This window comes from Coturnix japonica, chromosome 2 (genome assembly GCF_054131305.1).
Source record: "Coturnix japonica strain WE chromosome 2, WE-NBRP24, whole genome shotgun sequence".
NCBI lineage: Eukaryota > Metazoa > Chordata > Aves > Galliformes > Phasianidae > Coturnix > Coturnix japonica.
Window position 1 is genome coordinate 75,926,696 of NC_140664.1, and position 20,189 is coordinate 75,946,884.

The 20,189-nt window shown below is 43.8% G+C and overlaps 1 protein-coding gene across 11 annotated transcripts in view; it reads left to right on the top strand.

Moving 5' to 3' along the window:
• Positions 1–7,611: 7,611 nt before the first annotated feature.
• Positions 7,612–20,189, top strand: part of DUSP22 (dual specificity phosphatase 22) — a 36,363-nt gene continuing 23,785 nt past the window's right edge. For 3 of the 11 annotated variants that reach the window (XR_014943585.1, XM_085540303.1, XM_085540304.1), the window contains exons 1-3: positions 10,879–12,659; positions 12,761–12,794; positions 18,561–18,643. Coding sequence is in view for 10 of the 11 variants with exons in the window: in XM_085540303.1 (XP_085396429.1) it covers positions 12,534–12,659; positions 12,761–12,794; positions 18,561–18,643 (243 nt within the window). In the remaining variant the exon portion in view is untranslated. Of the gene's footprint in view, positions 7,735–10,878; positions 12,687–12,760; positions 12,795–18,560; positions 18,644–20,189 lie in introns of those variants that run through there. The other 8 variants (XM_015854495.3, XM_085540300.1, XM_085540296.1 and 5 more) reach the window with 7 other exon arrangements.

The window sequence follows — 20,189 nt, forward strand, 5'->3', positions numbered from 1 at the left end:
CAAAGCATCTTTTCAGTTGCTGTTTAAAACCACTCTTGTTTCGCAGTTTTTAAGCACTATCACTCAGCACTGGTTTTGCCTCCTAATGTTGATTTGCTTTCAGCCGAGCTTTTGTTTCGCAAAGTCTGTGAAACACACCTGCCTAAATACTTCAGTAATATGGAGCAAATGTGAAAATGGCTCAGTATCTATTATTTCGTAACTGAAACCTAGTCAGGTTTCTTTTGTATTTTAGTGCGATATTGTAAGCCACACAGGAAACCTACCTTCATTTCTATAGTGACTTATTCTAGAATATTTGGTCAGATATTATCAACTATATAATATATTAAAATTACTCAGTGTTGGCACCACTCCTAAATTCAAGCCCATCTATGTGCATTATAGCACTATTCGGATATTCAAAGAGATTGAAATGAGTTTCATTTTCTGCCAGACGGCAAATAAAGTAACCATCAAAGCAGGTAAAGCCAAAATAAAAAGAAAAAAAAGAAGACACAGTGTCTTTTTTTTTATTTACAGAAAGATTAGGTCAAGTGATTCTTTTATGACAAATGGTGTTCCTGTTCCTACTGAAATCAATGACAAAGCCCCATTGAGTTCACTGACAGCATAAGCTGTTCCAGTTAGGCAGCGCAAGCAGAAACCCTGACTGTGCCTTTGCTGACTTCAGTGTAAATCTGCATTAACCATACTCAGTTTCTGTCTAGCTAGAATTTGACTGTTCTTGAATTCTGTCAAAGTGGGTTTAACTTTTTCTGATCGAGGTACAGTTGTTAACAATGAAGAGAGAAGGTTTTTTACTAACAGGAATAGGTTCAAAGAGTTAATGAGTTAATGAAACCAAACTTCATAAATATACAGATCAGCAGAATGTTCAGCTATTGTCATCAGCATTGCCAGATGGATTTCAGTGGAAATATACTGCTTTTTCACAGGCAGAGGTCTGGCAGACTACACAGTTTTCTCAGGTCAGGGGAAGTTTAGACATAGAATCATAGAATTGCTTAGGTTGGAGAAGACCTTAAAGATTCTCAAGTCCAACCACAACCTAACCATGCTACCCTAACAACCCTCTAAATCATGGCCCTGAGCACCACATCCAAACTTTTTTTAAACACATCCAGGGATGGTGACTCAACCACATATGGAAGACTAAATACCTTCTGTTCTCAGAGTCAAACTGTTCCACCTTTTCTCACTCTCCATCCTTCTCCCCATTCCAATTTCCCCCAGCATTTATATATTGGTGATTTTCTGAAAACTTTTCATAGGATACCCCACATCCTCAAGAGCTTAATAAAAAGTCTGAGTCTGAAGTAAGGTCTCTTTTTGAGTTAGTCATTGGTGAGGAGGTGAAAAGCAAAGTTAGGTGGGAGCTGCTGGTCATTTTCCACAATTCAAGGAAGTTAAATGAGGAAGGCAGGGAAAGGAGACTGTGCCAGACCCTACTTTGTCCAACACATTCACAAATGGCCTGGAAAAGATGGTAGATAGCCAAGGTGCATGATGATACAAAGTCATTTCCACTAGTCAGTAAGAAAATCTGCCTGAGAAATTAGCATGGGGATTTCACATTGACTGCCCAAGTAATACAATAGTAAAGAAAATATAGTGCTGATAAATGTCACCTGTGATAACTGTGCATCTGTGAAAAATACAGCCCTAAGAAGTGCAGATCGTTCTGAATGAGCTGTTGACATTTAACAGAGATCCTGGAGTCACTGTAAATGCTAATATTAAAGAAAAAAATAACATCGACTTAACATTCAGCCCAGGGACTAGGTGTGGTTCTTGGCTTAAAAAAAACAAACTGCTGGTTGCTAGAAACTGGAAGATATAAAAGGGGAAGGAACACCGTGTACTCACCCAGTTTCCCATAATGTTCACTACTTGTCAGTCTTGAGAAATGTCGAGCTATATAGATCTTTGCGAAGACCTACATCATTAGCTCTTATATCCTTATGTAAAATGAACTGTACAAGAATGTTGAATTAAGCTGTAGTCACAAAGGAAAGTGAAAGCGTAGAGAAGTATTTGACCTGAGAACCAATGTTGCGAGTCCCAGGCAAAGGACTAAAGGATCACAACAAACAAAAGAAGCCTCAGAAGAGACCACAAAGACACACTAAATTAACCTCCGTCAGGTTAGAAGCTTGCTAGATGTTGCTGTTGCTACAGCATGAGGGATGACTGAGACTCCAAAATACCAAATAAAGCACAGAAACACTTGATGAGCTCAGAGATACCTGTGAACAGCACATTCTTGAACTGTAGAGTGTCCAGTAGGTGCAGAATTAGATATGCATCAGCTCAATGAACACAGTGTTTATATGGAAAACAGCATCTTCCCCTTGGAAAGACACTGGTTGAAAAGAAAGTGAAAGAGCTGTCAACTTTAAAGCAAGTGGAATCCATCCCAGACTACCAATTCTTATCTTCTGTTACATAACTTTACGGTTAAACTGATGATTGTGCCTGTTGTGCTAGACAAGGCATATGGGATATTATAACGTCTGAAAGTGTCTTTAATGAACTTAGGCCAACTGCAGAAAAGTACAGGTTGACATTTCAACAATGGATGTGCTTCATTGGGCCACTTCAGTGAGATACAGCTTGTCAGCAGTTGATGCTTTACTCAGCAGACACTGCAGTGCTAGAAGGCAATGTTAAACAAACAGGATTTGCAGAAGTACAAGGAGGATATTCAGGCAAACAATAACATTTGAAGCCTTGACATTGTTTCTACTTTCAGAGCTTGACATAATTCGCATCTGTAATCATACTGATCCAACCATACAGATGCAATCTTACTTATCCAAGATGCTAGAAGTTACATCTCTGGTGGTCATACACTTACGAACAAAACACATTTTTTTTACACCTAAAAGCTAAGATATTTTGCAAGAGAAAACAAAGTGCGAGGTGGAGAATGATAGATTTAACTGTTTTCAACTTTTCAAATAGAGGAAATATTAAGACATATCCCATTAAGCAGAAAGTACAGGGAAAATGACATTAGAATAAAGATCTCTGTGCAGCATTTTGGCTGGAGGTAGGAGGTAATTACTGAATGTCACAGCCTACGTTGTATAAATTCCCCAGCAGGAAGGCTGGGGAATTATCTCCCTACCACAGCTTCTTCTGGGCTACTTCAGAGATCCCTCCTGACTTGAGAAGATCATGCAGCAGTAGCCTCCAGTTGAGGTGTGAACCAAGGTGATCACCAAGCTTCTGTGGGAACTGCAAAATCAATCTCTTTCTGCTCCAAATTGTTTCCAGGGACTATGTAAGAAAAATTCAATGGATATGATGGTCTACAAGCTTCCTGCAGAAAGGTTTTGTGAAACAACCTCTTTTCCTATGATTCCACTTACTTATATGACCTAGAAGGAGCTGTGTTTCCATTTGAGAATGCTTTGACATGTGCCCAGAGAAACAAATATATACCTTGCTTATCAAAGAAATGTGTTTGGATATTTTCATTCACACTCAGCAATGAACTATTCTTAGTAACCAATAATATGCACGTGCCACACAGTATACTTGTTGATTGCCTTGTTCTTATTGAAATAAGAGCTTTGCTTTCAGGGATCAAATATTTGACTCCTGGACTGATAGAAAATGTTGTACTCTTTTTATAACATCTCACAGTGTAAAATAAAGAGGCCTGCCAGGACCAGTTTCTTTCTTATATAAGCATTGGAGGTAAAGGTATTAAGTTGAGCTGGTAAATATATGGAACAAAGTCAAAGCAGTACGAGTTTCCATTCTACTAATGGAAAGCTTTAAAGATTTAAAAATTATGTATGTTTTAACCAGTTAGTGAAACCAGAATTTTCAAGGCTTGCTATATCGTTCTATCTTCTAAATGGTTAAGCCAATTGGTCCACAGCACTCCCAATATCAACACTTTGTTTGCAATCCTTCATTATTAAGCTGGATTATTTTTTATTAAGGCCTTAAGTATGTACAAACAAAGTGACTGCTGGTGGGTTCAGAGACACTGAAGTGCTGTAATTTTGTACATAGTTGTCATGGCAGCTGACCTACATCTAAATGATCTCGTACAGATTTCTCAGCCATTGTCTGGCGTTGTTCTTCCTGTTTGAATCATCAGTTCCTTTTTTGGGAGACCTGCCTTCCACAAAACCCTCCTTTGTGCCATTTTGGCCTCATCTGCTGGCTCAGCCCTTCCATCCTGGCACACTCCATATTCTATTGGTGTTGTCCATTAGTGGAAGGGTAAGGCAGTAGGCAAGGCAGTAGGAGACTATGGGCTCCCAGCTACTCTGGCTGTTGCAAGCAGCTTCCGAAAGCTGAGCTTTGCTGAAGCAAGCCACAGTGGCAACTCCCTTCAGTTTCAGTACGTAAAATATTCTACCACACCATTGTTTTTGATGGGAGCCAAATTTAGCCTTAAGACTGAACTTATAAAACAATGAATGAATTCTGCTCTGTGAATACATGGCCGTAAATCAGGAGGCCATCTTTTCCATCCAGTACAACAGCTCTAAAATGCTTTAGCAATGTTCAGAAGCACAATTACCAAGTCGAAGTTTACAAAGCAGAGGCAAAGAGTCTTCCACACTCTTTTCCTTCCACTGAACACCCTCACTTAGAAAACAAGACCAGTGCTATTTATGAATGTTAAGGTTTTGTGCTGTTTATTTCTGCTGAAACAGTTCCTTCCTGTCAAAGCAGCCCATTTGGGAGGAAAACTGACTATTTCTGATTAGCCATCCCTTTTATCTCCCTTCTTGCCACCTCTGAGAACTGAGCTGTGACGCAACTTCAGGGGAACCCAGCCCAGGTCTTATCAGTTCCTGGCAGATCATGGATAGCTGAGATGCCTCCTGTCCATGGCTGAATTGCAAGCTCAGCAGTCTGGGGTTTACAGAAAGTGAGACCAAGAGATAAGAAGAGAGCATTTACTCTTCTTTTTCTTTCTTTTTCCTACATAACAAACTCTAAGTACTATTGGGGCAGAAGTTTTGACTTTTTTTTTTTTTCCTTTTTTTCTTTAAGAATGCTTAGTTTCAGTATCAGTTCACTCCTGTGTGTTTGTTAGTTTTTAGGTAATTGCAAAGAAGATGATCACTGTTGCTGAACTCTTTGCATCACCAGACAGACTGCAAGTCAAGAAGTAGAGTTTACTCAATTTACCATCTTCAAATCACAGAGTGATAGAAAAATGCCAGATCTGTGGGATTATGTGACGTTTTAAAGTGATGTCTCTTTTCAATGATACTGAATGTTATGAGATTTGTTGAGAGCTTTTTGCTCTTACTTGCAAGTTGGCTTATTCAGTCCAGTCATCTAGGGAGAGCTTGCTTTTTAAAGAGGACTTTCAAAGCATTACAAACAATGCAGATATTAAGTGCAAAGAATATCACGAGGAGCGACCATCATTGAACAACTATACATTGATTCAGACCTGTTGAATGAACACCAAGGATTATGTGACAGTTTCTTAAACAACAGTGAAGAATTAGAACAATCAGCTTATGGAATAATTGGCAAGAGAAGTGAATCTGGCAACAATATGAGGATTACCCCTCTAGAATGCTGGGGAAGGGAAGCAGATAATATATACATCATGATAAATGTGCCTTTCCTCCCACTGCTTTTGAATCTCAGTATGTAACACTCTCTCACTCTGATTTTTGCTCTTTCGCTGTAGAAAGCTATACACATGCAATGAAATTCTATCTGATGGAAAGCACTGCAGGCTGAAGGGAGTCATGAAACTTGAAAACAAAACAGAGACGACTGCATGACACTTCCCATTCAGAAAAAATTGTCAGATGACTAAGCAAGATGTACTCGTATTCCATCTGCATTGCCTAAGTCAATGTAGTGATTTCACGTGCATTGCCCACACACAGGACTACTCAGTCCTCTTTGCAAAGGACAGAAATACCAACCTTTTTTAGATAATGGAAGTGACCGTGCAAGACTTTCAGCATACTGAGCACAGGGGTTTCCAGCTATCACAGATTGCTTAGTACAACACAGATGCCTGCAGTAATCAGAGATATTGTTAATTGTTTATCCTTTTGTCTCATGAACAGAAAGCGTTTGCTAGAGTTGCTGGCAAAGGACTCTTTCACTTAGGAGGCAGAATGTATTTAGTAGTTATTATGGCAAGCAGTGATTCATACCCTTTGGACCTCAGTCGTATTTTGTGTGCTATAAGAATAGAGTAAATTACATTCTAGAGAGTTTTGCCAATGAAATATTAAAGCTAATATCTGTGATAGCTCTGATTGCAATACTTTTTGGAAGTACTGAGGAGGAAGAGAGGAGAGAAGTGAAATACATTGTCAGTAACTATCCTTCCAGCCTTTCCAAGAGCTGCTCTGATGTTTTTGTGGCTAAGGATGTGACATACACATTAGGAAGTATTACTTCTCGGAAAGGGTAGTCAGGCATTGGAATGCACTGCCCAGGGAGTAGGTGGAGTCACTGACCATGGGAGTGCTCAAGAAACGTTTGGATGTTGTGTTGAGGAATATGATTTAGCTGGGAAGTATTGGTAATGGTTGGACTAGATGATCTTCTAGGTCTTTTCCAACCTTGATAATTCTGTGATTCTGTGATATACCACAAACTGTGGAGCCTCATGAAGGGGAAGATTCAGGTGTGTGTTCTGCTGTGAGCTGCAGCAGGACCAGGCATGTTAGTCAGTCATGGATGTATGTGAGATGTTCTATGGTGTAGCCAAGATCCTTATCCCTAATGGTCCACATTGAAGCATGAGAGGGCTTCCAACTAGCAGGCTGACATAGTCCCACGGAAGAAACAGAATCACAGAATCACAGAATGACCCGGGTTGGAAGGGACCTCAAGGATCATGTAGTTCCAACCCCCCTGCATACCAGGGCCACCAAACATACACATTTACTAGATCAGGTTGCCCAGGGCCCCATCCAACCTGGTCTTGAACACCTCCAAGGACGGGGCATCCACAACCTCCCTGGGCAGCCTTTTCCAGGGCCTAACCACTCTCCTAGTGAAGAACTTCCCCCTAACATCCAACCTAAATCTTCCCTCTTTTAACTTAAAACCATTTCACCGTGTCCTGCTATTGTCAGCCCTTTCGAAGAGTTTACTCCCCTCCTGGGAGTAAGTTCCCTTCAGGTATTGAAAGGCTGCAATGAGGTCACCCCGCAACCTTCTCTTCTCTAGGCTGAACAAGCCCAGCTCCTTCAGCCTGTCCTCATAGGGGAGGTAAAGAAACCAAGCTATATGGAAGGCAGAGGAGCTCTGAGCTTACCCTTGTACCACAAGTACAGGGTAATACTGGCAGTGCAGCCTGCAGACAGGCCGTATTACAGCAACAGAGAGCATCTCTGAGGAGCTCACCCCCCCACCCACAGAGTGGAGGCGCAGCTCGGCGCTCCAGGTGAGGCAGCACCGCGGGGAGCGCCGGGATCTGTAGTTCTCAATGCGAGGCGGCCAGACTACAAGCCCCAAGGGCGGCTGGAGGCAGCTCCCGGCTGCCCGGCCCTGCGGCTCGCCGCTCCCGCGGCCGGCCGAGGGGCGGGGGTGATGCTTGGCGCCTCGCCCCGCCGCTCTCCTCGTTAACCAGTCCGCTCGTTCCCGGCCGCTGCCGGCCGGCCCTGCCCCATGAGCGCCGCCCCGCCGCCAGCCGCTCGCTAACCGGCAGCCGCCCAGGGTACCGCCGGCGGGCGGCCGGCAGGCGTAGCCATGGGGAATGGCATGAACAAGGTAACGCCGCTCGTTAAGGGCCTCGGAGCCGCGGGGCGAGTGCGTGTGCGCGGGGGCGGCCGCCGAGGGTACCGCCTTTGTCTGGTGGCGGCACCTGGCTGCGGAACAAAGGCGGCGGGCGGGAGGGCTTCCCCTCGGCTCTCGGGGTTTTTTCGGTTTCCTTCTCGTTGTTTTTCCCTCCCCTACGAGGCGGGGGGAAGGGACGAGGCCGTGCGGCTCCTGGGCGCGTTTCCTGCCCGGCCGCGGCCACGGAGGGGCGGTGGAAGGGGGGTGGGGGTGCCGGTTTCGGTGGTGCCCGCCCGGGGGTTCCCCGCACGGCGGCCCCCGAGCCCTGGCTGCCACCGGACCGCGGGGCAGGAGAGCCCCGACCAGCCTGCGGTGAGGCAGGGAGGTGGATCTGTGCCGCTCAGGGTGTTGGCCTCTCGGGCTCTCGGTGTCGGCTCTCAGCTCCCTTGGCGCCTTGTGTTGTGGAAGGACAGCTGTGATTCCTGTCAGCATCTCTGCCTCTGCCTTAGGGGCAGGTTTGGAGGTGCGGTGACTGGCCCGCTGTAAGGAAGAGGAGTTGAGTCATCTCCTTTGTCGAACATCCTGCTCTGGGAGTAGCCTTGCACCGAACCTGGCCTCCTTGCAAGCAGTATAGCTGGAGATGGGTGCCTAGTGGGGTGCTGCTGTGGTCAGGCTGATGAACATCCTGGTGCTCCTCCTGCATGGGGGTGCCCCTCATCCTGTGGGCAGACACTTTGGGATAAGACAATGTAGGCAGGGAGAAGGCCTGGGTGGTTAATCCAGCTGAGTGGTAGGAGTGACGCTTCCCCTGGTTCTTCTCTTCAGCTCTCGGTTTTAAAGTGTATTGGTCGAATCATGGAATCATTTGAGTTGGAGGGAACTCTCAAGGGCTGAGTAGTCCAACTTCTCTGCAATGAACACCTACAGTGAGATCAGGTTGCTCAGAGCCCCATCCAGCCTGACCTTGAGTGTCCCCACCACCTCTCTGTAGCCACCCTCTACAAGTGAACAGTGAGGAATAAATACAGCTGGTATATTGGTAGTATTTCTCTAGGAATGTCCTGCCACTCCCAGTATTTTGATGTGGGATGCTACCATTGCAATCCAGGGGGAGAAAGCCTCAGCCCCTTCAACCTGAGCATTATTTGCTCTGTTTCTTACTTCAGTGCTCTGTGAGCAGACAGTCCATGACTCAGGGAAATCTGGTCACTCTGGGTTTGTTACGTGTTGTCCTGATGTGTTGCAGCCAGAGTGTTCAGAACAAGCACAGCACCACGTTAGTTCTTCTCTCTTTCCTATGTAACCAAGAGGGTGAAACCTCCGTTGGTCTGGAGGGGCTGACTCCTTTAAGGAGGCTGTGATTGTGCTGGGTACTGATTTATTTTTGCAAGGGTCCCGTTTGCAGGTCTGGTACATGGCACCTTCAGAATGTGCCCCTGGATCATCTGTTCCTTTTGATCTTGTGAGTCAGCGAAAGCCAGAGAGGTGAAGAGAGGTGTGGACTCATCAGCTGTTGGATTTGCTTGGCTTGGAGGAGTAGTCTGTCAATACAAATTACCTTAGTTTCCAACTGAAGTGAGGTTTTTTTGTGTGTGTGTGTGCGTGGGGCAGAGCTGTATTTTGCAATAAAAGGAAATAAGCAGTTTGTTCAATGCTGGATTATTTCATTTAGAAAATCTCTGTACTGAAGCCAAGGAAAGAGGATTAGTGGTGACCCATAATAGGGTATGGTAAGGAAAACTCTGGAGACTGCTGCTCTTGGATTCTGAGCCTTTCTCAGTGGCGCGATCCCCTCCTCTTTTTCTGTCACATGATACTGATGTATATTATACCAACTGACTTTATGCAGCTATTGCTGTTGATTGGAAGGCTTGAGGCCTGGCATTTTTATTTCCTTATTTATCTTTAATTATTGCTTTCCTCTGTAAAATTAGCCATGTTAATTCTTTTCCTTAAGCCTACCCAAATATCCTGATTTTTCCCAAGTTAAGCCGAAAGCATTGGTTTCTAATGCTATTCTTACTCTGCTTAGAGAAAAGCAATGGTCTGCTGACTGCATTGACTTCAAACTCATCTCCTGGCTGCTATTAATTTTCACATTTATTTTTATTTTTCGGTTTTATGTAAGTGCAGGATGAGTCATGAGATTGGGCTTAGGAAAGGTGGCCTTATTTGTCTTCTCACTTAATGCCTAACTTTGACTTGTATTCAAAGGTCAACCTAAGTCTGCGGTTGAAAATGACAAAGACGTTTTCCAGGAGCTGAAGTCTAGTGGCAGAAACGGTGATAGAAATGATAGTACTTAGATCTGGCTGGCTGTGAACCACGGCATCCTTAGTCAAGAGTTTTTTTCCTGGGTTGAATCTTTGTATTGTTACAGTTTAAACACCCACTATTCATACAGACCCTGCTGAAGGGGCGAGTTGAGTGTTAGCACTACGGAAAGAGCAGGTAAGCTGTGTTCATTGTAGGAGCTGATTCGTGAGGAACGTAAATCACCGTGGACAGTTGCATCTAGTTCTGTGGAAGTCAGCAGAGCTGTGCCACTTAATGTCAGCAGCAGCAAATCCCTCTCCCTTGCTGGCTGATGAGGTGGGCTGACCTGTTCCCCCCCTGCAGCCTTTTGCAGCCTCTCCAGAGCACCCATCCTTACCAACACAGCGTAACACAGCGTAATACAGCAAATAGAAGTATATTTTTTCCAAGAGGACTGGTGAGAAGCCTTAGCAATCCATGGTAGGGCTCTGTGGTCACGCATGGTGAAGAGCGCGAGCTGTTCTCATGGGAGATATGACCAAAGGCAGGCGTTGCTCTTCTCGTTGTTGGTTATGCAGCCTTCTGTTATTGAGTCCATGGTCATTTTGGCATCGTTTCGGATGATAGAAAGGAGGCTACTGTTTTTATTCAGAAAGCAGTGGTTGAAAAGTTCACAAAAACAACCACCTTGTGTTTTTCTCCTGTGACTCCCACCCCTTCTCTCGCACGCTCCTGGCAGCCATCGGCCCTGGTTGTGCACAGCCTGGAGTTGCAGTTGCTGAAGTCAGTGTGAGATGACACAGCTGAAAGTTCCCAGCCATAGTCTAGTGCTGAAGTATTAGTCAGCACAGTATGAAGATTCACTTCTTTCCAGGTAGCTTTCACCCATAGTCATGTTTCTTGCTTCTAGAATGACTAGGACAACAGGGGCAACATCTGGCCTTGGTTGCACAGTGTCCTAATTTTCTGCATAGCATACAGCGTTGCTTCATAATGCGCTGGTGCAAATGCAAACATCTTCTGCTTTTGCTGGCAACAATCTAAAAAGCCTCCATTTTAAATCTCTCCACCCTGGTATCTCTTTAATTTATAATGTTTAGCCTTAATGACTGCAGCTGAAGCTTTCATGTTCTCTCGAGAGCACGCTTTTGATGCAGAAATAATGTCCTGGAGCCTAAAATGCTGTAGTGTACTGTAGCGGGGGATGTGATTTGAGACTTGTGCTGCACATAGTCTACAATAGCAAGGCTATTTAGAATAGAAAGGTGATTAAATTTATTTGCATTTTAAACATCAGCTAAGAAAGTTGGCTGGGGTGGCCTGGTTGGTGAAGTTGGTTCCTAACTAGGCTCACTTTTTGCTTTAGAGCATGCAAGGAGCCCAGAGCAGCTATCTTTTAATAATGATTGCAGACTTGAGCTCCCTGCTTTAGAGCTGTGATCACCCAATGAAGCCTGGAGGGAAGAATACTTGTGCAAAGCATGCACGTCATTGGAGCTTTGCTGGTTTTTGAGAGGCCATGTAGTAATAGTGAACGCAACATTTTTATATCTGGGGAAAGCCATGGCATTAGGACATACTTGAAGGTATTTCACAGGTCCTGCCTGGCCTAGGCGTGGTGCACTGGGTTGTCTTTCAGCAGGCAGGCTGCTGCAAGGGGAGGCTTGAGTGATAATCCTCAATGAGAACTTGCCATGGCTTTTGGAACTTGGCGGCTGCTGGACGGAGCAAAAACGGGTGGAGTTTTACCTTTAAATAGCCACGCTCAAGAAGCTGTTGCTGCTGTTGTGATGACACATGGGTGTTGCTAAGGCTTTCGGAAGCCAGTGCTGACATATCTGTATTGGTGGTATGCTTTGCATGCACCAAAGAAAAGCGGATCATGTGCTCTCAGTGCCACAGTTCTGCTCCCTTCAAAGGATGCGGGTGTGGATCAGATTTTTCAGGTGTCAGAAGATGAAATTTTTGACCAGAAAGCATGTGCTTGGGCTGCTTGTTTTATTTTTATGCCCTTAGTGCCGTTCCCAAGTTGGGAGGGGTAGCACTGCGGTATTTATCCCTGTGTGTGTGCACAGGACCAGCCCTCAGCTTGACCTTGGTGCTCACGAGTTAATGAAAGTCTTCTAACCGAGGCCTGCGCAGGCTGCTGGGTGCAGTGGGGTGAGTGGGCAGATCTGGGAGAGGAAAATGCAACTCACAGACTGCAATCGATTCTCACTCTGTAAATGCACAACTAGCTGGGTGCAGTGATTTCCTCCAGCTAAGAGCCCGGCAGTGCTGTATCCCCCACTTGCATGGCTTTACACTTCGAGGGTTCCTCAGGATTTTGTGTTGCAGTGCTTTATCCAGCTCGCTTAGCAACTCTAGGCAAATCGCCTTCTCTTTTTGAAGTTTCATCATTAGTTAACTGAGTGTGCTCTTATCAAGCTCTGTGTGTGTGTGTGGGAGGGGGGTGTTGGGGTGTGTTCTGAGGCACACTCCATGTTTGTCAAGGGCTTCTGATATCCTTGGAGAGCGCCCGTTATGTGAGAGTCCACATGATTAACAACTCTGGTTGTCAACAAGAGCTTTTGGAGAGCCATGCATGGAGAGTAAGGCAGCTTGAGAAGGTTGCAGAGAGGCACAAAATGCTGCCAGCAGGCTGGAGATTGCATTTGACAATGGTCTGCTGAAGTAGTATGTTCCATCCTGTATGCAAATTGAACTTTGTCAAATTGTGTTACCACAAGATATCTATATTTGATACTATATTTCTTTCTCACAGATTCTGCCTGGCTTGTTCATTGGCAACTTTAAAGGTAAGATTAGTTTTATCATTATTTCTAGGCTTGCTTGACAGGGGTCTCAGGTTGTTGTTTCGCAGGCCTGGGGAGTTCACTGATGTCTGTGCAGCTGCTTTGACCTCATCTTGTTTCATTCTTGGATTCACCCGGTAGCATTTAAAGAAGAACCCGTTTGCCATCTCATCTGTGTGCTGTGCTGCAAGTAGTTTTAAGAAAAGACAAATGAATGCCATCTCCTCAGTTCATGTTTCAGCTGGAATTCCTAAACACTGGACTGCCTTGAATGATTCCTGTGCTAGGCAGACAAGCATGTGAGCCAGGCAGATTCTTTGTAAGGCTTACAGCGAGCCCTCCTTATAAGTAAAGCTTAGTGTGCCTCCTGCATGTTGCTTTCTTTATTTTGGTTATTTGTAACAGCTGCCAACCAGTTCTGTTGTCGCTGCGTGCGAGACTGGTAGGTCTGCAGATTGCTGTCTGACCACTGATACTTGCATTGCCCGTGCTGCAGATGTATGATCCTCTACTTGTTTACCCTTTTGCATGAGGTTTACCTTTTGTTCCCAGAAAGACAACCATATTTAGAAAAAAATAGGAGACTTCATATAGGCATCCAAACAAATGACCGGTTCTCAAAGCTCCCTTTTAGTAGCAGTTGCAGTTGACTGTCCCTGCTCTGAAATAAAGGAGTTGTGCCTGTACAGTCTTTTTGAGGTAGAGGTGCTATACTTGCTGTGTAACGAAGTAGGACTCATGGGGGCTACTGCAGCATCATACCCTTCTCAATCTGTCCAGTACCATAGCTGGCCTGCTAAGATTGGACAAGGTCTGCTCTGCATTTAGATACTGCTGTATGTCTTCTCTGTTCCCCTCTCCCTTGCCTCTCCTGCACCAGAACCTGCACCTTCATTATTTTCTGTCTGAACTGCCATCTGATTTACCTGACTCTGAACCTGAAAGCTCTAGAAGACAGTCTTGCTGCCTGGGTCCAGTGCTTGCTGCTGCTGTGAAGCAGAGCTGAATGCCCTGGGAAGCAGCCCAGGGTACACGTGAAGCTGAGAGCTGCCTTTTGCTACACTGGGATGCCAACACAAGCACAATGGCTAGTGTGTGAGACCAAGAGCCATCTTTGGGCCCATGATGGGCTGCTTCAGCTCTGCTGATAAACCTTTGACAATGCTCCTAGAGGAGTGAAACTCAGCTGGAGCATCTGTTTCTTCATGCAGTTCTGTTTTCAGCCAGAGAACAATATGACCAGCTGAGGGGAGCTGACTGGGGTTGCAGAGTGTCAGCACTGCCTGTGCCAGGGTTGTGACCCTTGTGCTTGCTCTGCTTTGCTGGTTCAGCCGTGTTTGCCATCGATGCTACGTCAGTCACTTCTGCACAGGGAGCAGAGGTGTGCATGGGGGTGGGTAGTGTTCCTGGAAGCATCTCTTGGAAAAAAAACAGACTGGAATGCTTCAATTACCCACATAAAAGAGGGAAAGGGCAGGCTTTAATATCAATATCCTAGATATTGATATTAAATTATTAGAGTCTGTTTTTAAATTGATTAAAAACCCAAGGAAAATGTTCACTTATTTATTGCTATGACACTTGGTCACGTTGAGTTTAATTCTTAACCTCCACAGGCATCATTCTGTATCTCTGTACAGGTATTAAACACAAACAGCAAGAGAGAATATTGATGTTTCAGTACTTCATTAACATAAAAGTGAAGTTTTATTGTATTAGCATCTTTGGCTTTTTCTGCAGCTCCCATCTCTTCCAGCTGCTTCAAAACAATTGCAGTGAGCTTTCCATGCAGTGAAGTCATCCCGTTTAGGAGCAGGCAGTGGGTTTATCACCAGTGTATTTTTCCAGAGGAGTTTGATCACCACGTTCCCAGGGCATGTTCTGATTTGTGGCACTCTTTCAAAAAGTGACTAATGAATTTCGAGACTTCCATAAGGGGGATTGTTGCTGAGAAATGCTCGGCAACATGTGCTTGGGCTTGGTTAGAATATCCCAATTTGGGCGGCTGAAACATGTAGCTACTAATACAGACAGGGCTTTTAGCAGAGTGATTACTGTAATGCTCTACTTAAAGAATAGCCAGGCTGCTCAGAATTGAATGAAGTTCCATATGGTCAGCAAGGGTAGCACTGAATCCTTGGTGTTGTGTATTTACCTGGATGCAGAGTCGAGGCACTCTGGTGTGCTCTGTGTCTATGTGCAGGGGGTGAGAAGTTGGCAGGGAGCTCTGAAATGCTCTGATCTGCCCTCTGGAGGATAGTCTCTCCTCCTTTCTTCAGTGGCCAACCAGAGAGCACAGGGAAGGAGTGTTTCCATAGCTGGTTCCTAAAGACATCATCCTACTCATGTTTGTCTCCCCACTGAATGAGAAACCTCTGGGGAAGCTGGCACTCTGAGGGAAGAGGGACAGTGTTCTGTAGTTCCTGCTAACTGAAAGCAGGATGTGAAAGGGTGTTAAATGCTGTAGTTGTGGAGGTGTGTTGTTTGGAGAAGGCATTCAGCGGTTGTTCTCTGGAATTACTTACTATTCAATATTCAGCAATATTTCTGCTTTATGCCTTAATGTTCCTACCATCTTTTTATGTGTAATTAACACAAAAACAGTGTATGCTTGAGAAAGTGCAAGCTCTTCTGCCTTTAACTGTGAGATAAACTAGTGCCCAAGAAAAACCTGTAGGATATATCTGACAGAAATGGGAGCTGAGCTTTCCCACTGTGGTTTGAGTGCTGCTGCTATGTAAGCTTCTAGCTGCATCACAGTGAGAGGGGTTTCTGCAGCTACCTTAGGGTGTTTAGGTTAGAAAGCATGCAGTCCTGACTATGGAAAGCACTGGAATACATGCTGAGATCCAACTCTCAGTCTCTAACACTTGAGTATGTCTCTTCTTGTTATCTTTGAAGATCTGTGGGCATTGTTGTGCTCAGCAGTAGCAAATCAAAATAGTAACGTTTAGTGTAGTTGAGATTGCACAGCTAGAGGGCAGAAAGATTCAAGAAGAACCCAAGGTGTCTATAAAAAATAGTCTAGACTGAGTTTGGTCTGAAAGCCCAGGGGGATTTGGAACTTCTGGGCTTCCTCGGTGACAATGAATGAGGAGTTATAGCCTCGAAATAAAGGGGAGGGGCAAAATTAGGAATGGGAAAGTAGTAGTAAACTCTTCAACCTGGCTGTAGTTTAGGGGGAAATTTAGATAGTTGCAGTTGCTCCTTTCAGATGAAATTCAATTCTGCAACCCTCAAAAGACAAATAGTTTATTGTGGGATCACGTGCCTGTGTATCTTCTGCATCGGGAATTTGGTTTCCCCTGAAAGGCACCTGAGTAGCTGACAAAAACAGATGCTTTGTTTCTTCACAGACTGATAGGGCAGGGAGCTTTTTCTGCACAAATAGAACAAATTAGTTTTTCCATGATGAAGTTCCAAGTGTATGTTTGATTGCTTCTGTAGCAGTTGTAAGCCCCAGAGATTCAAGAGTTTTTCTACCTTGAGTATTTGAGGAGCTTTTGTCCTTCATTGTGTGTTGGAAGAGTCAAGTTTTTCCAATGGAATATTTGGGGGCTTTTTGATTCGAAGGGGAAAGCCGCAATATGAGGCTTAATTCCCCCAAAGAGTCCGGTGTTGCTGTGAACGAGCTGGAGAGTCTAGGGAAAGTTTATACTCTTCCCATTGCTGAGTGCAGAAAGGTGGTATCCACCAAGTGGTTCTGCTGTGTTTCTAGATCCATTCTATTATCAGCTTTGTAGTTCTTTTGAGAACTACATTTTTTCCCTAATTCCCTAAAGCTTTATTTCAGATAGTGAAAGCAGGTGAGGATGAAGATACTGCTGGGATGCAGCTCTAGGATAAAGCCATTTCCAGCTTGCTTCTAGGAATATCATTTATGGCATGATTTTGATTTGTTGAAATGAACTTACTTAGCTGAAGGACTAACATCTTTCAGTCCTATTGAGTTGCACCGTGTCCATTAGGCTTTTCAGTCTGCCTTGAAGCAGTTAATGTTCATTGTGGCTTTTGTCTGCCTTATGTGACAAGCCACTTCTTACCATGCAGGTCGTACCTTATCTTAGGGAATGGGGTCTAATTGTGCCCTTATGCATTCACACCAGGAATTATATCTAGCAGGTTTTCAAGTCTGTCTCTAGTCTTTTGGGAACTGAAAGCATTTGCTTTTAGGAATGTTTAGGCTGTTTTCTAGGGCTTTCAGAACCTTAGGTGTTCTCTGAGAAATCAGGACTATTCTATATACTTCTCATAAACCCAAAGGATTAGGAGACCTCTCCTGGCAAACATTAGCGTTTCTTCTTTGAAATGCCTGCTCTGGGATTCTTAGGAAATTCTAATTGTTCTATGAAGCTGGACTTAGATTCTGTTTCAGATAGAATTTGGGTTAATTCTCTCCTGAAGGGATAAGTAACTGTGTTGGTCATACAAGCACAAACCAAACAGTAGCTATTGGGAATTGATTCAGCTCTGACTTTTCATTTTATTAGCCTCGAATAAGCTTTTGCACTCGGATTAATTTTAAGTATTCTTTCCTGTTACAGTGCTCACGTGGATTTGTCTGTGGGGGGAGTATAATTAAATGTCCAGTTCCTCTTTGAGATGTAGAAAAGGCATTGAAACTTTATAGTGGAGTGGAGAAAGATGAAGCAAGAGGTGCTGATTGAGCTCTTGCACGTACACAAAAAAAACGTGTACAGGTGATACTATTGTTATTTTTGTACCTAGAGAGAGCCGGTTTGAAACCTTTGTGGTCAATGTTCTTTTTTTGTGTGCAGCCAGGCTAATGTGAACAGATTGTATGGGCTAATTTGGAAGGCAGGTGTTCTCATCATAAAACCACCGCTGTAATAGCTGTGATGTGTTGTGTCATACTCATGGGAAAAGGTCAAGAGTAAGTGGACATAAACTAACTTTTACCTGTATTTGTGGTTCAGCAAGGTCATCTTCTGACATGTAGATCATTCAGTGGAGGGAAAGTTGCTCACTGATGACTAATGATCTACTTTACCTTCTTTCTCATAGAAACAAAACCATATTTTCACAACATCTAGCATCAAAATCTGTTGCCCCAGTTTGCTTTCCAGTTTTGAATGTTTGAAACACCTCAATTAAAGGTCTAGGAATCACTTTTTCACTGCTGTGTTTCCTCATTACAGCATTTTTCTTCATGCATTCAGAATCTTCTCAGTCTCTCTTCATATTTAAAATAATGCTGTGTATTAGGTAAATGCACCATATTCTTTACTAGTCCACAGAAAATAAGAATCTAGTTCTGGTGGTGGCTGGCCCATTAATACCTTAATTTGAGTGATTCAGGCCAGGTGGCTTGCTTCACTACTCAGCCTGAATATGGCAAGGTCAGTGCCTCAAATTATATCTCTCAAAGTGGGATTTGTGGGTGAGAGGATTTCTTGTACAGCTCTGACTGCTTGTTCAGATGGCCATCACCTGCATGTTCACATGCACAGATTTACATTTCAGATGCAAAATATGTGAAACTTTTGACTTTAGAACACATTCCTGAGTCACTTAAGCTTGTTCTTTATATAGTATTTAATTTGGTTTGGAGTTAAAGTGTTCTTTTTTCCCATCCCTCTCTGATGATGGTGTTCTAGAACAGCTGCATTTGCCGTTTTGCTTTACTACTCGAAGCTTTGAAAAGAAATGTAGCAATGATGTTGTTTTTTAACATGCTCAGGGGAAAAAGGAATCAAGTGTTGTTTCAAGAGATTAAATATGTCTTCCTTTTTTTTCCCTTTACTGCAGATGCCCGAGATGTAGAGCAGTTGAGCAAGAATAACATTACGCACATTCTTTCAATTCATGACAGTGCCCGTCCTATGCTTGAGGTAAGAGGGATGGAAACTCCGTAATAAACTCTTACTTTGACACTGAGAGTCACAGCTACCTTGGGATTTATATTGAGTTCTGTTTGACTGGTGTTTTGAAATGGGATTTGAAAATGTTTGACAGCTGTAGACTTGGGATCCTGTCACAAATGTTGCTGTTGCTGCTGTTGCAACAAGAAGTAATCTAGCTGACAGAGACAATTAATAGCGTCAGTCAGCTAAACATAACAACAGGATTGTTATCAATCTAATAGTAAAGGTAAGTTTTTTTTGTGTGTTGAATTCATGCATCACATCAACAACAATATTCCTTCTCCCCTTTTTGTGTTGCCAGCTTGCCTTTGTACTAGGCCACTTTCTTAAGTCTTTAAAGCAAATTGTTGTCTGAGTAGTTTGCAGTCCTCCCTAGGGCTTGGGGCCTGGGAGAAACAAGTGCTCTCTTGTGTAATGTATCTAAGACAGTGGAGCATCTGTAGGTCTCCAACACTTTAACACAAAATATTCCTCATTTTACGGAAGGGGAACTTATCTCAAGAGTTGAAATGACTTGACTTGCTGTGTCATCTTGAGCAGTGAAAGAGCTGGAACCAATCCGTAGCTCTCTTTGACTGTTGCGCTTTCTTCTTTATGCCACATTGCCTTAAAGGGAGAAAAGTGTGTCACGGCTCTGCTACACCCTAAAATCCTGCTGTTTGATTTATACTGGGAACTATCTGTCCACTTAAATTCACTAGCTTGTTCTCAGCATTTCGTTTTTTGTGAAGTATGGCAAAGTAGGAGATAAGACCATTGGTGATTTCACCTCTGGAATCTCTCCTTTTCACTCTTATCGCATGAAGTCTCTAGTGGATTCAGTCCTAAAACTGAAAACTACAGACTTATTACAAAAGCTACAAAACTTCCACTCCTCTCAGGCAAACCAGTAGTCAAGCTGAACAAAAGATAGCCCTAATATGTCATGATTAAAACAAAAATGAAGTTCATGGGGAATTCAAGGTTTCCCTTTAGCTTAGAAGTGGGTTTAAGCGGAGTTTACATGAGCTGTAAACTTAGTAGTGTCCATCTGACTTACAATGAGCCTGATGCAGGTTAGTTCTGAATCACTGAACTTCAAACTGCGCTTAGTTGAGAAGAGATGTAGTTGCTTCCTCTAGCGTGCTGCTCTCTAAAATGAGTAGAGGCTTGATTTGTTTTATTATCATTATTAGAAAGGTAGGAATGCTAATTATGGCACATTCCAGCTGCAACCTCAGGTCAGTGTTTCTTGTGGTGTTGGTGGTAATGCTGACAGCCCACATGTCTTCCTGACATGGCGTTGCATCTGTTTGTGGGTCTGTGTGGTGAACAGATCTGGGAGCTTGTGTGAGCCAAACATAATCAAGTCACCATTTCTTCTTGTAGCTATTTCCACAAAAGACATCAAATGTTAAATTTGCTCAGCTCAGTTCCCTATCTGGTTCATGATGCAGTCTTATAACTTACAGTGGTAAGGGAGCAGTGGCTGGTTGAGGGTAGGCTTTCTTTGTTCACCCCTTCCTCTGAAATA